General features: G+C 40.4%; 1 protein-coding gene and 1 long non-coding RNA gene across 3 annotated transcripts; one reads left to right on the forward strand and one right to left on the reverse strand.

Moving 5' to 3' along the window:
• Positions 1 to 189: 189 nt before the first annotated feature.
• Positions 190 to 13,700, forward strand: zgc:136971 (S9 family peptidase). Of its 2 annotated transcripts, none has more exons than XM_044211630.1 (21): positions 190 to 610; positions 1,870 to 2,005; positions 2,737 to 2,812; positions 2,904 to 2,979; positions 3,196 to 3,308; positions 3,408 to 3,542; positions 3,804 to 3,895; positions 4,257 to 4,294; positions 4,397 to 4,518; positions 4,603 to 4,663; positions 6,018 to 6,112; positions 8,824 to 9,256; positions 9,570 to 9,673; positions 9,846 to 9,978; positions 10,145 to 10,228; positions 10,338 to 10,418; positions 11,674 to 11,762; positions 11,999 to 12,192; positions 12,276 to 12,378; positions 13,059 to 13,165; positions 13,322 to 13,700. In XM_044211630.1, exons 1-21 carry the CDS (start codon positions 493 to 495, stop codon positions 13,419 to 13,421), a joined length of 2,490 nt encoding a protein of 829 aa, XP_044067565.1. In that variant the 5' UTR covers positions 190 to 492; the 3' UTR covers positions 13,422 to 13,700. The 2 variants fall into 2 exon arrangements, with proteins under 2 accessions (XP_044067565.1, XP_044067566.1); XM_044211631.1 differs by having other exon boundaries at positions 191 to 610; positions 8,824 to 8,875.
• Positions 6,987 to 9,628, reverse strand: LOC122883247. Its single transcript, XR_006379587.1, has 3 exons — positions 9,490 to 9,628; positions 7,361 to 7,639; positions 6,987 to 7,249 (listed from the first exon to the last, which is right to left on the reverse strand). It is a non-coding gene; the product is annotated as an uncharacterized LOC122883247 (long non-coding RNA).
• Positions 13,701 to 21,421: the final 7,721 nt, after the last annotated feature.

The following is a 21,421-nucleotide window of genomic DNA, read 5'->3' on the forward strand; positions in this document are numbered from 1 at the left end:
AAAGTTCATCTTGAATCCACAGAAAAGAAAACAGACTTGTAAAAAATAGCATCAGGGACGTAAATGATTGCTGATAACAAATAACTAATAATAAATAAACTTCATCAATAGTAATATAGATGTTTACAACTAAAGTCCCCCACTGCTCAGCGGTCACTTCCTCCACTACACCCCTCCAAACTGAACCAAAGTGGTATCGTCCATTCGTGAATTCAACATGGAGGCGCTGGTGAAGTGAAAATCATTGTGAAATGTTGAATCAAGTCCAGGGGAGGCGATAAAATCATTGACAGAGTAATGTGGATACATTGATGAGTGAAACTGCAGTAAACCGAGCCTGACGACAATTTTAACCCTCCGAGAAGGAAACGGCTTAACGTTAGTGCTTGATGCATGAGTTTGAACTTGTCTGAGCTGCTAGTGTTGACCGTGCAAGTGTGACAGGTGATTTAACGTTAGGTCTGTGTGTGTAGCCTACGGCAGCACACACAGATGGACCCCGAACAGATCATCGGGGTGTACGGAGATGTCAGCGGTCTCCCTGCGCCTGTTTCTGCTCATGTGAGTGAGGAGCAGCTCCCACAGCTCCGGATCTACACCGTGGCCGCAGGTGAGGTGCACACACATATCTGTGCAAAATGCTTAACATTATTACTGATGCTTTTGCAAACAATTGGCAAAGCCGTAAACGTTCTGTTTGCATCAATGGCGCTATGAAGCCATTACACTTACGTTACACAAAAAAAGGATAAACAGTATCTAACTTTTCTAATTCAAGGTCTGAATTAGGTTTGTATGTATGATATATACCATACCAATTTGTAGGTAGGAAAATGCCTCCTTTTATTACTGCAGTGTAACCACAACATATCAGAGTTCTCTCTCACAAATCGGACATGCTGGTTTGCCGTTGTTATAAGGAGGGAAACAAACAACACAGTGAATGATCTTATTCTTCTTTTAGCCTCACCAGTAATGTCCTGAGGATGGCACTTAAGGAAAGGCTGTGGGGTCATTAATATCAAGTTGAATGCCAGTTTACCCGAGAGACCTCTTGTGTGCAAAGCTGATGTTTTGGACTAATGATGGCAGAAGAACATGAAAATACTTAATCATCTGGGGAATATAAATGTACACAGTGAGCTTCCCGGACATATTGCCATTTGTTGACATTTGTATGAAAGTGTGAATTTGTCCATTCAAATGGCCATGTAAAGACTTGACCTGAAAGGGATGAAAGGTCAGAGAGTCGTTGGAAATCATCTTCTGGTAACGATGAATGTCCAAATCATCGGTCATCAGCCAGTAGTTGTCCAGATATCTTGTTTTCCTCTTATAATCACATTAACCTGAATCAGTAGGTAAATAATGCAAAAAATGAAAGAGATCCTCACTTGCTTAGAGTTTAAGCAGCCAGCATGAAAAGAAAATCCTTCTGGGAATGAATATGACCTCCAGCATTTCTTTGGATTTCGTGACAACCTGTTGGTCAAAGGCACTCTGAGACTGACGCCAGTGATCTTGTCTTAAGGGTTTAAAAAGGTTTACAGAGTAAACCCATCTATTTGTCTGGAAGAATACCGTTCCACCTGACTGTTGTTTATTGGATATTGTACAGTACACTGGATTGTACATATACACCAACACAAACATACTGTAACTGTGATCAACTAATATCTCTCTAATTATAATCCTTTAAACCAGGAAGCTTGTATTTTCTGGCTAAGATCCTAAAATAGATACACATGAGGTTGCCTCTTGGACTTGCATTTCATTACGATTGTATCACACAGGTGTGGATAATTTAAATAACTGAGCGCATCTTTATTTAACCCAACTTGGAAAACTTCTCACTGTGTCCACATCCAGAGTGGAGTCAGAGCGACCTGGTCCGAGGCTCTAGACTTCGCTTCTCGCAGCAGTGGACTCTGATCACAGACAGCAACAACCACAAGAGCATCAGGACTGTCCTCCCACCAGGACCCTGTGTACCTGTGTCTGGAGAGTGAGTGCTTACACACACACTCACATTCACACTCACAAAATACTGTAAGAAGGTTGGTAGGTTGGAGCACTCCTTGAGTTTTTGCATCATGTGTTGTTCTTCTGAATGACCCTCATATTCAACAGAATGCTCATGTTTTGTAAATTTAAACCCTAAAATCCTCTGAGATTTCACTGAGATCTTGTTATTGGCATTTGTTGACTAAAAATGCAGATTTATTACAACTTTGAATGCAAATTAATGCTCAAACCATGTTGCTGCAACCATAAGATATGAGGTAGGAATATTTGGTCATATATTTGTCATTGATGACCAAAGCACTGCACATACATCTGCACACACTGTTTTCATTTATTTAATTTTATAACATCATAAATAATGTCTCGCTATTGATTTTTCCAGACCAACTGTAATTTAAAAACATAGCCCATTTGGGGTTTAAGAGCAACTTAACAGCAGCTGAAAATCACGTCTTAGCTTTGCTTTAACTTCTCACTTTGCTGCAGTGATGTAGAAGTGTCATCACTGTGGGTGTGGTTACAAGTGCAACAGAGCGCACTTCAGGCCACACCCACCAGCACCCGTCAGAGGTGCAACAGACAGTTAAACTTTTAACCAGAGAGTGCAGTGAAACATTGCTTTTCAGCCAGGTGTTCAGTTTCTCTTTAACTGAAGCCAAACTGACCACACTATGAACTAATCAGAGTTTTTATTTCTCTTCTGCTCTTTAGGTTACTGAGTGGACTTTCTCCCATTCGAGGCCTGAGGGCCGTTGTCAGGGAAACAGGTGGCCACCAGCTCCTCGAGGTGAGAAAAACAGACCGAAGTGTTCTCTGTAAGGATGTATCCTATGTATCAGTGTTTGACAGACTGTTGTTGTTTGTTTGTTGTTGTTCAGATATGGGACCGCCACGGCCTAAGGAAAAGCCTCAACCTGACTGCTCTCAACAAACACGGCAGAGTGTATGATGACGGTAAGACGCATGTTTCACATTTTTTCTTGTTTCCCCCAACAAGAAAGAAATCTGATGTATCATCACCCAGAAATAACTAAGCATCACTGACCTAGTCACATCAACCTATATAGTGTTTTCCACTTTTGTGAAGTATGTGGGCTACTGCGCCCTTGTATTGTTGTGTGTTCATGTGTTTATATAAACACTTATTGGTGTGTGTGTGTGTGTTTCCAGCCCAGTTTGGCTGTCTGTCATGGTCGGAGTGTGAGAACAAACTGCTCTATGTAGCTGAGAAGATGAAGAACACATCTATAGAAACACATGATGGGGAATCTGCATGCGGGAAGGTATTACACACACACACATAACGGAAGATTCATGTCATTAACTACACAGAAAAGTGTTAATGTGTACATGTCACTTATTTTGTTTGTGTGTGCAAACAGGAAAGGAGTGTGTACTGTGAAGACTGGGGCGAGGCTCTGACCAATAAGAGCGTTCCAGTGATTTGTGTGGTGAATCTGCAGAGCGGCTCCGTCAGCGTGCTGCAGGGCGTTCCGCCTGACGTCTCACCTGGACAGGTGAGGACAGAGAGGCTTTCAGTTACTTCCTCTGACACTGCAGGATTTTGATGTGCCTTTGTGTTGTAGTATAAATGCCAGTGCAGATTCATTAATTTGATTTGATTGACATCTTTAATAATAATGAACGGTAGGATGTCCTCTTGGCTTTTTACGTATGCTGTATAAATGTTTTCTCTGTAATTAACATTGTGTGTGTGTGTGTGTGTGTGTGTGTGTGTGTGTGTGCGCGTGTGCATGCACGTGTGTGTTGTCCTCCAGGCTCTGTGGGCTCACGGCAGTCAGTCTGTGTTTTTTGTCAGTTGGTACCACGAACCCTTCAGACTCGGACTGAAGTTCTGCTCCAACCGCAGGTTGGATAGCTGCTTTGTTTTCTGACCCTTTGCTCACTCTTTTTTAACACATACTGTATATAAAAGCACTGATCATTTGAGCAATTATCATATTTAGGTAGGTAGGAGGTAATTTTCTTGTGTGTGAGATATGCTGAGTCAAAACTGAAAAGGAAAATGGAAAACAGCAGCAACTGAGCAGAAAAAGCAGGAACTGTTAAATTTTGTTTCTGTTTCCAGGCACCAAGAAGAAAACATTTAGTTCACTGAGTCATGTAAAAATATAGTTTATTTGTATAGCAGGCCTCAAACTCAAATTTCCACAGTTTAGGAAATTACAGTTTGCAGTTTAATTTCTCTTTCTCTTAAATTTCTGTTTCAGGTCAGCTTTATTCAAGCTTGACCTGGATGGAAACTGTGGTGAGCACATTGTCTTTGTCTCTTTGTAAATGAATCAACCTCACACACTCTACTGTATCTGCTCTGCTCTTCTGATCCCTGTACATCCTCTCTCCAAACCAGAGTGTCTGTCTGGGGACAACCTGTCGGTGTCTTGTCCCAGGCTGAGTCCAGACGGGTCCACGCTGATTTACCTGCAGGGTCGAGTGTTTGGTCCTCACAACCAATGCCTCAGTCTGCAGCAGGTACTCTGTCTGTGCATGTGTGTGTCTTTGTGCATGCTTTCTGTGTTTTTCCTTCTGTTAACAGTGACTGTTAATCCTCCACAGTTGGACCTGAAGAGCGGGAAGACATCCACACTGTTGGATGTTGTCAACAGACCACAGAGTGGTAGGTTACATACTGTTTTTAAAACACATTCAAGGTCCCCAGAGGATGTATCCTACTGACTTTGGTGATACTCTGTCTCAGCAGCTATTGGATGAATTGCGTGAAAGTTGGTACACGCATTCATGTCCCCTTCAGGGTGAATTGTAATGCCTTTGGTGACCCTGCTTATCTTGCGCCATCATCAGGTCAGAATTGAAATTTGCCCAACAATATGGTTTATAATCAAACACCTGCAAGACTAATGACATTCACATCAGTCTCAGCTGTATTTTGTGTTTAGTGTTATTTAGCAAATGTTAGCATGCTAACATGCTAGAAGAAGAAGAAGAATTACTTTATTAATCCCTTGATTTTTAAATTTTTAAAATTTTTTCACTTATTATTTTTCACTTACTTATTACTTACATATTTTTTACACACATACATAGGCCCGAAATACACACATGCAGTTGGGTAGAGATGTTAGAGTGATAGGTGGGCATCCCAAATAGTTAGGGGTTCGGTGCCTTGCTTAAGGGCACCATGGCAGTGCCCAGGAGGTGAACTGGCACCTCTCCAGCTACCAGTCCACACTCTATACCGTGGTCCGTGATGGACTTGAACCGGCCATTCTCCGGTTCCCAAGTCCCTACGGATTTAGCTACTACTGCCCCTAACACACTAAATTAAGATTGTGAATATGGTAAATACCTGCTTAACATCAGCATGTTTCATGTTGTGCATGCCCATTTTCATTGTGAGCACATTAGCATGCTGATGTTAGCATTTAGCTCAAAGAACCACTGTGCCCAAGTACAGCCTGACAGAGCTGCTAGTGTGTCTGTAAACTCTTAGTTTAGTTTAAAAAGGATTTTTCTTTACATTTTGTCTTGCACAGTGTAAAAGGGGATAGTGTCCAATATCTATCCAATATCCAGCTAGTAATGCACATAACCAAATTGGCACCTTCTTTTCATGTCGTCTGCATTAATGACTTGAATATACCTCAGGTTGACACAATAAACACCTGTTCAATATGATATATTTATATTATTATCTTTATCCAGAGCAATTTTCTCATTATTCAGGACTTTACTTATACATACAATCCATTTCTGGCTTATTAATGTCTAGTTGTGCAGACTGTCAGGGGTATTCTTTCAGTTTGTTTTATGATCCTGTAATTCTTGAATTAACTAAAATTGGCAGGTGCAACAAAATTCCAATAGAATATAAAAAGCTCTTAACGAAGCAGGATAAAAGGGCTAATGTAGGGAAAGTGAGAGTGCCTGCTGAAACTAGAGTAAAAAAAAAGAAAAAAAAAAGAAAAATTAAAAGGTAAAAGGTTCATTCTCTTTATGTCTCTCTGTTTCAGGTGAGTTTGCAGGCGTGTATGAATCTTTGCCATCCTGCTGCTGGTCTGCAGACAGTCAGAGAGTGGTGTTCAGCAGTGCCCGCAGAAACTGGAAGGTAACAACCACATATTTATTGAATAGTTTGACATCACTAATTACAGTTTCTCGATTGCTAAGACACATTTCTGTGTGCTGCTCTCCTTTTCTCTAAACTGTGAACACAAAATAATTTTCAAGCTACATTCACAAAACCTCAGACTCTTCTTGCAAAACCAAACTTTCACCTCAAAACAGTTCAATCTGTGCTCAAAACTGAACTATGTTGTCAAATCGTGCCCCGAGTCAATCAAAATTAAAAACACTACTGAACAGTCACTAAACACTACGTAGAAAAATAGAAAACACAATGCTCAGGACATGAAGCTGGAGAAATAAATGTTTATTGTTCACTGTAGGCTAAATGCATGTTGCAAAACAAAAAAAAACCTGTGCATTTAGCACTTGTACAAATAGACAAAACAGAAATCTTATGCGTTTGCCACTGGTGTACAGTAAGCCCATGTAAAAATAAAGTACAAAAATATACAAATAAGTGCATTACTCAGCCACAGCATCATGTCTTCGTACTGGGTCAGTCCACAGGACTTCATCCACATCACAGGCCACATTTTGTCTGGCAAGGCAACTGGGGGAAAAATCCCCTGGCAAGCCGTATCCAGGCTTGGCATGCCTCCACACCTATGTCACCACAGGCAAGTCCCATGGCTTGCAGGAGATTTACCCTGGTGTAACGTTGGCATTCATATACCTTCCACCGCCATGAGGAGAATAATTCCTCAATGGGCTTTAGGAAAGGGGAGTACGGTGGAAGGCAAAGATTGATAAAACCTTGGTTCATATTGAACCACTCTCTAACCTGGAGGGCTCTGTGAAAACTCACATTGTCCCAAACAACAACATAGATGGGATGCTCATCCTGCTGCCCTAACAGAGCATCTCGCATGTGATTGAGGAAAATGAGGAGCTGGTGAGTGTTGTAGGGCCCCAGGTTGGCATGATGGTGGACAACCCCATGATTGCTGATGGCAGCACATAATGTGACATTGCCACCACGCTGCCCAGGAACACCAACAATAGCCCGATGGCCAATCACATTACGGCCTCTCCTTCTCCTTTTGGTGAGATTAAACCCAGCTTCATCCATGTAGATGTATTCATGGGGTCTTTCCATTGCATCCAGCTGAAAAACCCTCTGTAGAAATGGATATAGTTTTGTAAGTGATATGGAAAAAGTGATTTAGGCCACTACAGTAAATCACTACTTAGCGTAATCAACATTGAATGTGTCTGGATATATGCCAACCTGTACATACTGGAATCTTTGCTCTTTGACTCTGAGTTGCGATCAAAGGGCACTCTGTATAGCTGTTTCATGCGCAGTCTGTTGCGCTTGAGGACACGATCAACAGTAGAGAGGCTGACACTGTTGATACCCTCAAAATTGACATGGTCCTCAATGATCTTCTGCTGAATTTCACTCAGTTTAATGGCATTGTTCTCACGGACCATATCAACAATTAGGGTCTCTTGGTGTGGGGAGAACATACCTGTCCTCCCACCCCTATGTGGCAGTCTTTCAATTCTACAAAAAGAGAACATGGAGTTACAAAAAATATACATGGAATACTAGGCCTACAAACACTTAGACCAACCCTCCATTATACTACTACAGTATATTGGTACAGTGATGTACTGAAACATATGTACTTACAGTATACTGTGGTACAGTATATAGTATGTCATACAGTAATTGCTGTCAACATTTACATACTGTACTATAATGTCAAAAAAAGGGTATTACCTGTTCTCTTCTCTAAATCTTCAGATTATGGTGGACACAGTAATCTACTGATGTTTGGTTGTACCCTTTGTCCAGCCTCCCTCATGCTCATACCATGGACAAGAACATGGTCAATCACAGTAGCTCTGATTTCATCAGATATTACTGTTCTTGGTCTTCACTGACCACCTCGACCTCCTCTCACACAAACTCTTCCTCTCAGATTTCTATCCATTGTAGGGCCTCACAAACCAGTGCTCTCTGAACTGGCTTACTTTATATGTTCCCTCACATCATTAGCCACAAGTGTGATCAATTTTGAGTTGTTGTGTTCAAGTGGTGACATCTGTGCTTTAATTGTGTTTGACTTTTGTCACCTGTGCTCACCATTATGCAGCACGGGTGCATCACAATGAAAATGTGTTGGCAAGTTGTGTCTAAACAGGTGAAAAGTGCTTATGGTTTTGCCAAAAGAGTGATTGATTCAATCAGTGGGTTCAGGCAACTGAGCATTTGGTTCAGACAATAGGGTTTAGTGTTTTAGCAATTGAGAAAAACTGTAACACGTCTGATCTCATTTGTGTAATCCATACACAAGCTGAAATGTAAAAACGAGGTGCTGGTAGGTGGACTTTGTGACCTTTGGGCAGAGCCAGGCTAGCTTTTTCCCTTTGCTTCCAGTCTTTATGCTAACCTAAGGTAAGCTCATCAACGCCTGGCTCTAGCTATATAATTGATACACTGAAAAGAGAGTGTTATCGATCTTCTCTAACTCTCGGCCAGAAAGCAAATAAGCGCATTTCCCAAAATTTCAAATTATTTCTTAAAAATACACAGTTTTTCTGTATTTTTGTAAATATATTGTTTTGTTTTTGTTACATCATTGTATACACACTTGTTATGACTCATTTACTCTTCCCTCTCTCTCTCTCTCTCTCTCTCTCTCTCTCTCTCTCTCTCTCTCTCTCTCTCTCTCTCTCTCTTAGGATCTCTTTATGGTCGACAGAAGATCAAACAAAGTTACCTCCCTCTCTGATAGTAAGAGTCCATCCTCTCCTCCACCACCACCTCCTCTCTCTTTTTTGTCCTCATCTCCATCTCTTGTTTTCCCTCCTCCTCCTTTCTCTCATCCTCCCCTCTCTCCTCTGCTTCTGCCTCCTCCTTCCCCCTGTTGGCCCCCCCATCCTCCCCCATCTCCTGCTTTTCTTCCTTCTCCTCCTTTTCTTCCCCCTCCTCCTGCTCTGTCATCTCCTCTTCCTCCTCCTCCCCTTTCCCCTCTTCTTCCACCTCCCCCTTCTCCTTTTCCTTCTCTTCCAGTTCCTCCCCCTCCTTCAGATCTTCTTCTTCCTGATTCTCCTCTCCTCCCTCCTCCTCCCTCTTCTCATCTTCATCATCAGGAGCACAAGAGAGAAAAGGAAGGTACGACAAGACGAACAGGCTTAACGTTGCGCCAAAGACGACCCAAAATTAAAGATAAATACAATTTATAGATTACCGCATATAATCACAATAATTTTATTTCAAATGCATCTTCTGCATGTCATCTACATCTGTGATTTGGATATACAAGGGCTGGACATAATATCATCAAGACCTGTACAATTCAATATGGGTATATAATTTAAAAATCCCTTTAAAAACTTTTACCAGACCTTTATCTCTGCGTTTGTTTCCCCTCTGTCCTGTCTCTACCAGGTTCTGTCTTCATCACTTCTTTCTTTCTTCTCTGCAGGTCTATCTGATCTTTCACAAGTTTATGGCAGCTGGAAGCTGCTGACAATCCAGAAGGACCTGATGGTCGTCTGCTGCTCCAGCCCAAGCACACCTCCCACTCTGGTCAGACAGCACACACATAGGCATGAGAGACACAACACCAAGCACTATGCTACATTACTTTTTACTATATTGTACAGGATTAGTTGGATGAAAAATAAATTTACATGGGATTTTATTTGTTTTATGGACCACATATGTGTTTGTGTGTGTGTGGATGTATATGTGTATGCAGAGGGTGGGTTTCCTCCCTTCAGCTGGTGAGGCTGTGACCTGGCAAACCCTTCAGCAGCCCGCCATGACCTTTGACTTCCACTGGACAGTTCTAGATGTTACACCTCCACCAGAGGAGGACAACACACACTACTGTGAGCATGAGACACACATCCACACACACACACAGTAGGTCAAAATGATGATGATCAATTACTCCTTCAATATAAAACTTACTGTGATGTCAAGGTCTGTTCTTCTTACTTTTTGTCTCTTTCTCTCTCTCTCTCTTGTTTTATATGTCTCTCTCTCTCTCATCAGCTGGTTTAGACTTCGGGGCTGTCCTGGTTAAACCATCTTGTCCCCTCCAAGAAGCCAAAATACCTCTGGTTGTCTTCATCCATGGTCTGTATTTGCATCACTTATTTTTGTGGTAGCTGTATTTCTGTTTACAGGATGGAAACATATTACTTAATTTCTTATATTATGATTTTATTTCTGTTTGCTCCCCCAGGTGGCCCTCACTCCCAGTTCCCAGCAGAGTGGAACTGCACCACAGCTGGACTGGCTAAACTCGGCTTTGCTGTGCTCATGGGTGAGATGCCTCTTTTCCTCTCAGATACACACATGCAACATACACAAATACTAGCACACTTAGAGAATTAGTTTGACATTGTGGGAAAAATTGTTATTTGTTTATTTCTTATTTATGCTTTTTTGCCGAGTGTTAGACAAGAAGATTGATACCACTGCTATGTCAGTACGCTAAATATTAAGTTACAACCAGCAGCCGGCTAGCTTAGCTTTACCTTAGTGGCTTGGAATGGATTTATTTCTCTAGGGGAGGTGGGGTGATTTTAACATCACCGGTGCTGGTTAGCGATTTTAATCCCATCCGGAGCGCATATGTAGGTAATTTTTCACCCAGCTAGTCCTCCTGTAATTTAAATTCCGTCTGGAGCAACTGTCTTCTATTTTAAAGTGGATCGCTGAGTTTTTCCTGCAGAAGGAGCTATTGTCCTACTACTTTTTTCTTCTTCTTTTCTTTTAATCAGCTCAATGTGAAATTTAACTTTTGTGTGAAAATGAAGGAAGTCAAAAATGTTTCAGCTAATCTGGAAACATGCTAACACCAACATATAGGCCTAAAAAATGAAAGCCAGAGCATGTGTTGGACCATTTCTAGGCCGGGAGCAGTGACTTCCTAGTCTTGGAGTCTCTGCTGGTTGCCTAGCAATTTCACAGTGACAACAAGAGATACAATAAGTGAGCTTTAGAGGTGCTGGATTTTGTTTTGCCCTTGGACAGTGCCAGGCTAGCTGTTTCCCCCTGTTTCCAGTCTTTGTGCTAAGCTAAGCTAACCGCCTTCTGGCTGTAGTTTCATATTTAGCACACAGATATGAGATGGGTATCAATCTTCTCATCTAACTCAGCAAGAAAACAAATAAGCATATTTCCCAAAATCTCAAAAATATTGCTTTTATTGAAGTCATTAAACTGTATCTTCAAATGTAAAAGCTAGGACTCTCACTCACTTTTGGTTAAAAATCCGTGTCTTTAAACTGTGAGTTTATTTTTAATCTCAAAATCCATGTGAAAATCAGATTTTAAAAATATTTGCTGCAAAAACACTGTGGTTTCACTATTTACTTACTTTTACTTACTTTACTTTAATTACTGTGCCGGAAGCTCATTTAAAAGAAAATAGATTTTTTTTTTTGGTAAAAACCAGTAAAAAAAAAAAAACTAAAACAGTAGGCCTCCTAAAGTCCCATTATCAAAGGCTTTTCCATTTCTCTTTTGATTTAGTTGTCTTCTCTCGGTCCCCCTCTTTGTGTCTCTCTATCTAGTGAACTACCGGGGATCCACAGGATTTGGTCAGGACAGCATTTTGTCCCTGATCGGTCAGATCGGAAGCCAGGATGTAAAAGATGTGCAGGTACTGGCAGACAGAGAGTCCTGGATAGAGTGAGGTTAGCAGCAAACCTCTGAGTAAAAAAAATCTGTTAAATATTTCAGGACTGGAGTTACGATGATTAGGGAAGAAAAAGGAAAAATTGCAGATAGAAGGCTGCCACACTTTTTTAGTCAGTCGTGTCAGTCATGTGCTTATCCATAAACAGCTCAGTGTCACCTTAGGACTGAAAATTATTTGACCTGAGTGTCTTTACCCAGATGGCCGTGCTTACTGCGCTGCAGATGGACATCACCCTTGACTCCAAACGCTTGGCTGTGATTGGTGGTTCTCACGGGGGGTTCCTGTCTTGTCATCTGGTTGGTCAGTACCCAGAGTTCTACAGAGCGTGTGCAGCCAGGAACCCTGTCATTAATGCTGCTACTTTATTGGGCACCAGTGACATAGTAGACTGGTGAGACACATGCACATATACACACTGCAACACATCCAAACCACTTTAAAGTTTTAATCTTCTTATCCTCTCTCTGTCTCCAGGCGTTACACCAGTGTGGGGTTTCAGTACTCATATGACCAGATACCCACTGCTGAAGCCCTGGCTGCTATGTTGGAGATGTCCCCCATCACACATGCTGCTCAGGTCAGGCACACACAGACTTTAAATACATCTCTTAATTCGTCTTTTAATCATATTGTACAAATAGCCAACATATTCTTAGACCAGAAGTTATTTCTATTTGGCAATTTATAAAGCTGCCTTAATAACGAGACTAGAAATCTAGAGCCCCACTAGCAGCTTCTAGAGCCTGCAATGCTCATTCAACCCAAAACTTCGAAAAGCTGATGTCATAGTGACAGTTTTGCTATTCGTACAGCCTTATCAGTAGTAGCCTAAAAATGTAGTTTGCTCTGCAGGTGGTACTAGAGAAATGACCAAGAGGTCATAAAAATAAAATTTTTCTCCATAAATTTCATGGCAATCTATTCATTAGATTTGTGTATTTTGACCCTACTGTTAAGATGAATTAGAATTTATTCTGAGAGGACCAAGAGAATTCAAAGTTTCTTGGAAATCCAGCTATTAGTTTTCAAGACACAGGACCTTGTCATGGGCCAATCTGTTATGAGAATGACATTTCATGTGGCACGAAGGTGCACAAAGGTCAGGAGTCCAGTTCATAAAGAAACTGTAGTTGTGTGTTTGTAAATGTACCTTTTTAAGGAAACAAGAACCTACAGAAACTACATCAACATCTGTATAAAATGACATGAAACTAAGTACCTGTTGTACACTGTGCTTAGCTGTGTGTTTGTTTGTAGATCAAGGCTCCAGTGCTGCTGATGCTGGGGGGCAAAGACAGGCGAGTGTCTCCTCACCAGGGTCTGGAGCTCTATAAAGCACTGAAGAGCAGAGCTTTACCTGTCAGGTACAACAGAGCATACATTAAATACACCCAATAAACAAATCTGATCCAACATAACAGAGGTTTTAATTCAGCTCAGGGATTCCTGTCATTAGACTAATAATTATGATCATTAAGACAGATTTTTAGCTCTGCCCATTGTTGTGTTTGTCCATCCAGATTGTTGTGGTTTCCAGAAGACGGACATTCTCTGTCCAGAGTGGACACACAGGCTGACTGCTTCCTCAACACAGTGCTGTGGCTGCACCAGCATCTCTGAACACATGCACACACACACAAGCTGTGATGAAGCTTTGCTTTTGAACATCCTCATAACAGGATTAATTAGGTTACTATCACAGCAGTTGATCATCTTAAACACATTACTGCCTTTTTTAACATCAAAAAACACATTCTGTATGTTATAGTGTACCTAATTTTGTAAAAACATTTCCAAATCAAAGCATGTAATAAAGAAATAAATTACAAATCTGTACTGATGTATAGTTTTTGTCATGTTTGGTTACTCAGTGCTACATATAAAAAGTGTCCCAACCTATTATTGTCACATTTATTTATTCATTCACCCCCCACACACACACACACAATGATTACATTTTTTTTTTAATTACTTTTGGTTGTAATAATAATCCCGTCTGCAGTCTATTTTTGTACAAATATAATAGCCTGTGCAAATTACATTTACTATATATAAGTAATCTTGGCTAGCCTGCATGTCCAGCAGATGGCAGTCTCCACATGTAACAGTTTTCCTTCTCTCAGATAATTTATTCCATTAAAAATGAAACCTTTTATGATACCAGCTTTATTTGTATGTATACATGGCTGTTTTAGATTTCTTTAACAAAATATGATGTACATGGATGAATCAGTCTAAATGCATAAAATCAACTAAACATTAAAATGAGTAGCTCTGTTTCATGCACGTGTGACCCTCTTGGCGGCTATATCATCACTCGCTTTCGATCTTTGCAAAAAAAAAAAAAAAAAGACAAATCAAAGAGACGCAGAGCTCAAAGTGTTACATGTAACTTAAACAGCCACATTTCAAAATGTGACATCTGAAGCCTTGTAACCACACAGACCCACTGCAGAGCTGCAAACCACTCGAAACCTCAGCTGGATTCTTTTCTTGAGGCTCTTGACCACCTTCCTCACAGGGCTGCTTGAACAAATAAGCTACTGTCACACTTCAGCCAAGTTGAGAGTTACATACAAGATCCAAGAAAGCAATGTCTTGCCGTCTCCTTCCCTCAGTTCTGGATTTCTTGAGAAAAAAATCTGTTTCTCTTGCTTGCCAGATATTTACATCTCCTCACCTTGTTCACCATGTCTTCCCTCCATTTGGCACTGGGCAAGTCTTTCCCCCATTTCTGGATTTCTTGTCAATCATGGGCTTCCCATTAAAGGGAAGACAAGATAAGGGACAAGGATAAGAGGTGTACTAAGATGGTTGCGGAGGAAAACACAGCCTCTGTTTGTCAGTACGTTTGTGGCCTTGTTGAGGTGACAAATGAAATTCACAGATGCAAATTTTGAAAGATTAAGTGCCCGAGATGACACATTGAGGTGGCTGATATCTTCCAGAAGTTTCCTCTCAGTCTCACCCTGGTGTCCCAGACACAGCAGCAGTGTTAATTGTCCCTTCCACCAACACTTTGCTCTGTGGCCTTGACTGCAGCTGCTGCCTGATGAAGTCACTGTAATGTGGGTGTTGGGTGAGGTCACCAATTTAAGAGATGGAGGGAGAAAAGGATGGCGTTTGAGAGAGAGAGAGAGAGACTTTGTTGATGAGGAAGCGACAGATAAAGAAAAAAGGAGTGAGACAGAGGCTACTGGGTGTTGGAGACAATGAATCAGCCAGATAGCGGGAGAAGTTCACGGCGCCCTGCCGTGGTATTCTGGTGTGTGGGCCGGGGCACAGAGATGAAGCATTGTTGAAAGCTGAAGACAGGGGGAAAGACTCATGCTCATGCTGGGTGTATGTAGGAGGTAGACAGACAAAGGGAGGAAAGAGTGCAAGTGTGTTTTCTGACGCTGGGGGACAAAGAGCCTTTTGGTGTTGGTTTGTTCTGGTGCTTCCCCTCTCCAGCTGGCTGCAAAGAAAGACAGAAAAGTAGAACACAGCACAGCAGAGGACGATGGAAAAGAGCTGAACAGAACAGAACAGGGGAGAGCGACGTTAGAATAAATAGTCCTACAAACAGACATCAGTGAGTCAAGGCTTAATTCCTAAGGAAGCATGAATTTGCTCTGCAAATTTCATGGCAAATCTTCTTATTAGAAGACATTTTGGCCTGAGGATGGTGCTAGAGGGGAGCTCATGTGAATGTGCTTTAAAAATTTTATGGCAATCTGCAAATCAGATTTTACGTCATTTAATTTTTTTCATACAAGTGGAAACTTTGTCCTGATGTTGGCCCTAGAGGGATCACCAAAAACATCAGGATTCATTCTCACCCTGTGGGGTTATGTGATATGATAATTTCTTGGCTGTGCGCAGTAACTTCTTAGTCTCCATTTGCCTGGCAACCTCAAGGTGATGACAAAACCCCAGGGAGGACTTACCTGTTACCTTTGAACAGAGACAGGCTAGCTGATTTCCCGTTTCCAGTCTTTGTGCTAAGCAAAGCTAAGCGGCTACAGGCTACAGCTTCATATTTACCTTACACACATGGGAGTGGTATCGATCTTTTCGTCTAACTCTTACCAAGAAAGCAAATAAGCATATTTCCCACATATGCTCAAAGCATCTAAAATTGCATTTAAATGAACTGAACATCACAGGTTGATAACATTTATTGTGGTCAAAATACAGATTTGTCCTTTACATTATTTTTTCAAAAAGCCAGGGTCTGAGTTAAGTATAGAGATACATCAGATTTTGGAGGTTGATTATGAGTAAGAAGTGAATGTGTCCTGTCTAAAATCTAATAGTGGAGGCCAGGCTCCTGTTAGGGCTTGAAGGCTCAAACCCAGGGTAGACAAGGCCTGTGTTGTAATCCTTGACTGAGCTTTACTCCTCTGTATGCTGTCTTGCTAGTAATGTAATGTAATGTAATGTACTGTTGGAATCCAATGTACTTTAAAGTCCAAAGAATAAAGACAAAACTGCACACTATGTTTGATGGGAATGGGCTGAAATTGGATTTGGATGGGCTTTCAGGGCATATGACTTTTTTCAAGCTGTAAAAGGCTGTTCAAACTTCCATTTCCTGGTTAACAAATGTAAAAATTGGTTTTACAAGACAAATAAATCAAATTCTTAACCATAAAGTTCCAACATCTGCATCCCTCCACTCTTCGTAATGGCAACTTCCCCTCTTCTCAATCAAACCCTTGAGCCATGACCACCTGTGGAAAATGGGTGTGTGCCAAGACGTTAGGTCTCCATACAGAATGAGTGTGTGTTTTTGAAAAGAGGCCATACGCAAAATGATTCTTTTACAGTCTGACTTCACACAATTCATAAAAATGTGGCCCTTGGAGTTCGTTCCTTGTTACATTTTCCCTTTGTCCCCCTCCTCTGAACTCTCTTTCTGCCCTCCATCCTCATTATTTTCTTTTTCTCCCCGTTTTTACCATGAAACAGCATTTGTGTGTGTACACTGTGTTTATTCACAATCTTGTGAATAATTCTCTCATTTCTAGCATTGTGATCTGCCTTTCTTCAAACTAATTAATTGTATTGGAAACAGGATGAATCATTTACTGCAGTACCAGAATTATTCCCTTGTTTTGAGAAAATAAGGTTTTTAGAATTCAATAGGTGTGTTTCAATCCACCTTTTTTTACACATTTTCAATTTGTGCATAAAAAATCAGAGTGGAAAAGCCAACATTTCTAAAAAAACGACAACCAAACAACATTATTTTCTTTTTCTCCCCGTTTTTACCATGAAACAGCATTTGTGTGTGTACACTGTGTTTATTCACAATCTTGTGAACACAGGAAAATTCAGCGAATATCTCCTCACAGTCTGCTAGCTGTCTGTTCAGTGTGTGAGCTGAAAAATAATCCTGTGTTTGTACACAGTCCTGGCTCTGTAGCTGGGAAATAAACAAAGTGGCTCGGGCCGAGCCACACAACACTATTCCAGCCATGATTTGTGTGTCAGGAAACATTAAATGACGTGCCCACGGACATTCAACTTACTTTCTAGTTTGCCAAGATATGCTGCTGTTGTGATGTTAGCTATAGCAGCAGGAGAGTTGTGAGTATCGCTGTCTGGAGCTGGTGTGCTGGCTCTGGGAAACCATCTCGTCCTCTCTGGCTGTTAGCTTCGCGGCAGCAACTGTAGCAACAGTTTGCTAACCCACAACCTAGCTAACGTTTGTTAAATTACTTACTGTGTCGTTGTTTGCTCTATATCATGGTATTTGTCATGGTATTGGATTTCCCCAGAATCGCTTACCCCATCTTTAATGGGGTGAAGCATTTTACCATCTCCCTTTTGATTCACACTTTGACTGTTGTTTGAACAGCGAAGGCCCTGCTCAGGAAAGGATATTCCTTTATGTTAGCGCTACGTGTACTGTGACCTTTCACTTTTTTTCCTTGTCATTCTTTCTCTCTGATCCATTCCCTCTCTGTCCGTCTGTCTCTTTCTTTGGTAAATCTTTCTCTGCCGTTTGCTTTGTTAAATGCTGATGAATCACAACAGAATGGTGGGTTTAGTCTTTGGGTTTCACATGGTTTTACAACGCAGCTGGTTGGGACTGTGATGACTTTGGGTTAGTCGTCTATAACAAGTGGAGCTATTGTCTATGTAGTGAGGGAGGTGGGGTGTGTTGGTGGTTATGAGGATGCTGTAAAGACTTTGTGTGTCTGGTTTGTGTTTGCTTTCAGGTTCTGTAAAGGTGTGTTAGCTATGTGTTGATGTGTGCACATTGGGCAAAAAAAAACAAAAAAACAAATCTTTTGAGTCCTTTTTTTTGTAGAAGTGAAAAAGTCTACCAGTGTTGTGAAATAATTTCTAACTGTTTCCGATATAAATCAACTTGTTTCATAAATTTGGAATAATGAAGTGTCATTTTTCTCATTTCTAGCATTGTGATCTGCCTTTCTTCAAACTAATTAATTGTATTGGAAACAGGATGAATCATTTACTGCAGTACCAAAATTATTCCCTTGTTTTGAGAAAATAAGGTTTTTAGAATTCAATAGGTGTGTTTCAATCCACCTTTTTTTACACATTTTCAATTTGTGCATAAAAAATCAGAGTGGAAAAGCCAACATTTCTAAAAAAACAACAACCAAACAACCTTGAAATATCGCAAAATAACTTTTTACGCTTGGTTGAGGTGGCTTCTGCTTCACTGAAGAGACTAAAAACTGCATCAGATGAAAACATCAGATCTGTGTAGGGCAATACGGAGACTGTAATGTTCCCCAAATTAATACATAAAACAAACAAATGCCATATTTCCATCATGTTTTCTACATTGTTTTCCACTGCTTGAGGTTTGACTGGAACTCTTTTAATTACATCTTCTCATTGGTTTAATGGCACCCAACTTGAGAATTAGCTCCACAAACTGTTTACTTCGATGAACCATCTTCTAATATTCGCATGTTGGTATTGAATGGAAACATGCATTCTCATTTTCTTTTGGAAACCTGGCTTATAATAGATTAAAAAAACTTTAGATGGAGAGTTTCTGCAGTGGCGAGTCCTTAAATGTTCTAAAACCATGTTGAATAGCTAATATTTTAATCACTATTGTTTTCCATTGCATTTACAGAGAATAAAGCATTATAATTAGCTAGTACAGTAGAAAATACAGCACAGGCATTAATATGCCAAACAAGCTAAGTCCACAGTACCCAGCAGATCATGGGAATATTCCCTCTCTGCTCTTCTTTAGCTGTGGGAGCCATCTGAACTCCATCACACACACAAACCTCTTTCATCTTTCCTCCTCCATCCATTTGGCTCACTTCCATCTTTCTTTTGTCACATCTATCTTCCTATTCCCATGCTGCGTCCTAAGCTACTTTTGTTCCAGTGCCATACAGGATAATATGGGGGGAGACATTTCTTGGCTCCTGTTTACAGTTTAGGCTTATCTGGAGAACAACTTAACACAAAAAGGACAAGACAGCTGCAAACCCCTCATCCTGGTGATATAGTGATATCTCTTGACCTCATTATTGTTGCTGTTTGTTGTTGTGGTTACTAGATGATGCAAGTGTAAATGACCAGTTGGTTAGAGAATTTGCAATAATCAAAAGGTAGAGCCATGTTTGTTGATATGCAACATTCCTTCACCTGAATTTGCTGATATGGGCTGGGAGAGTTTATGAGGGGCTTTAGTCACAATATCTCTGCTGCACCGATGACCATTATTTTTTTTATATCTGGTTCTCACAAGTTCCCCAACTTTATAGAGGTGCAATACTAAATTGCTGGAGTGCCCCTTTAAAGGCGTGCCTGGACATTATAAACTTTAGTGTGTTAATATTTTTGTTATAATATGGAGAACAGGAGTTTCTAAAGACAGAACTAAATATTGTAACACAGGGTTTCATGTAACTTAGTCTAGTCACATTAGAGACTTAGCTTTTGAACCACATTGGCTCAGCAGACACCAAAAATTGTTAATAATAAACCATAATGTTTTCTGACTTGAAAACAACCTGGGTGAATTTCTTATTTGTCACTGATGCAGTTTTGTGTTTACACACAAGAATCCTTTTGAATTATGGATCATTAGAGAAACACAGTGCACAATCTACTTCAGGAGAAAGGAAGTTTAGACAATTCTAAATGAATTATCATAATGCTGTTGCTTTGGTCTGTTTACCACACAAACAGCGATGTAAAGTAGTTCTGCCTGAAGATTGGGATGTCAGTATGAAACGGCACCCTCAAACGAGGTGGATTTCTCGTTAGAGAAAGTTAATAAGAATGCAGGCTTTCACCAGATGTGAAACCTAGTCATTTATGGATTTTTTTAAAATGCTGCATTATCTGCTGAAAGTAAAGGTGGTCTTTGCTTTCAAGGTATTTTGGTTCCTTTTCTTTCTCAAATAATGTCAAGAATCGGAACCAGAATACAAAAAACAAAGGAATCGATAAACAAAACGGGAATCAGAATCAATAAAATCTAAATGTTAACCCAACCTTACTGATATTTGGTTTGGTGGATAGGAAATGTGTGATGCAATGACAAAGCCTCTACATGAATCAAAGCTTCAGCGGCAAATTTCATTTTACAGTAGGTTCCATATGATTCAAATTTACCAAATCTTTCTTAAATGTAATAAATTCCTCTTGACATGTAAAACACCCCTTATTCTGAAGCCATCTATTTACTGTCATTCATTTGTCTGTTGTGTTGCAGCTTCTCTATCCAATTGTCAGCTCCACTGAAAACAAATATGAGTTCAGTTCTTTCACTTCATTATGCTCCCAAACCCTACTTCCATGATTTTGTTGTCAAACAATAACTTTTACATTTCCAGAATGTCAATGTCAGGACTCAGAAATGACAATAATTCAGAATAAATGATATGGCTCCTGGAGTTAGAGACTCACTCAGCAGTGAAAGGATTACACAAACTTAAATATAGCAGACAAAACAAAATTGCAATGATTTCACTTTATATAAGTGCCTGTTGTCACCCTTGCCTATGAACAGATAAAACTATTTTATGTATACCCAATTTACTTTTATATGCACTATAGGAATATTCGTAGAAAAGGTTTCAGTCATAGTCATCTGGATACTGTTTCTCAAGTATCAATGACTTCCGGATGGGAGCCGAAACGTCTTGACTGAAACCTTTTCTACGATAGAACACTCCTGGACGAATGAGGGACTACACCGTCCTATAGGAATATTCTCAGCTCATTCAAATATGTATTATGCAATCTCCTCAACTCACCAACACCAACTAAGAAAATTCTTTACATCTTTGAATCATGTATGAACTTGTGTTTTCTGAGAATTGTTTTTCGCTTGTACCCTTGATAATAAAGTTGTCACCTCATCACCATCACTCAAACATGCATGTACTCTTAACTCTTACTTAGTTCACTCCAAACTCATCTCTGGTGAAGTCTAATATGACCCTGCCAAGTCTTCACTTTACAGATTCCCCATCACTTAAACGTGAATGGCCTCCCTGAACTCAAAGTCAGTCAGCTCTGACCCTCTGATGTTGCTGTCAGATCTGTACCAGTAAGTAGAAAACTTTCACTTTGTCTAAACAAATGAAACACCTATGAATATTTTTGGCCTGGCTTAACTCTGT

Source organism: Siniperca chuatsi, linkage group LG10 (genome assembly GCF_020085105.1).
Source record: "Siniperca chuatsi isolate FFG_IHB_CAS linkage group LG10, ASM2008510v1, whole genome shotgun sequence".
Classification (NCBI taxonomy): domain Eukaryota; kingdom Metazoa; phylum Chordata; class Actinopteri; order Centrarchiformes; family Sinipercidae; genus Siniperca; species Siniperca chuatsi.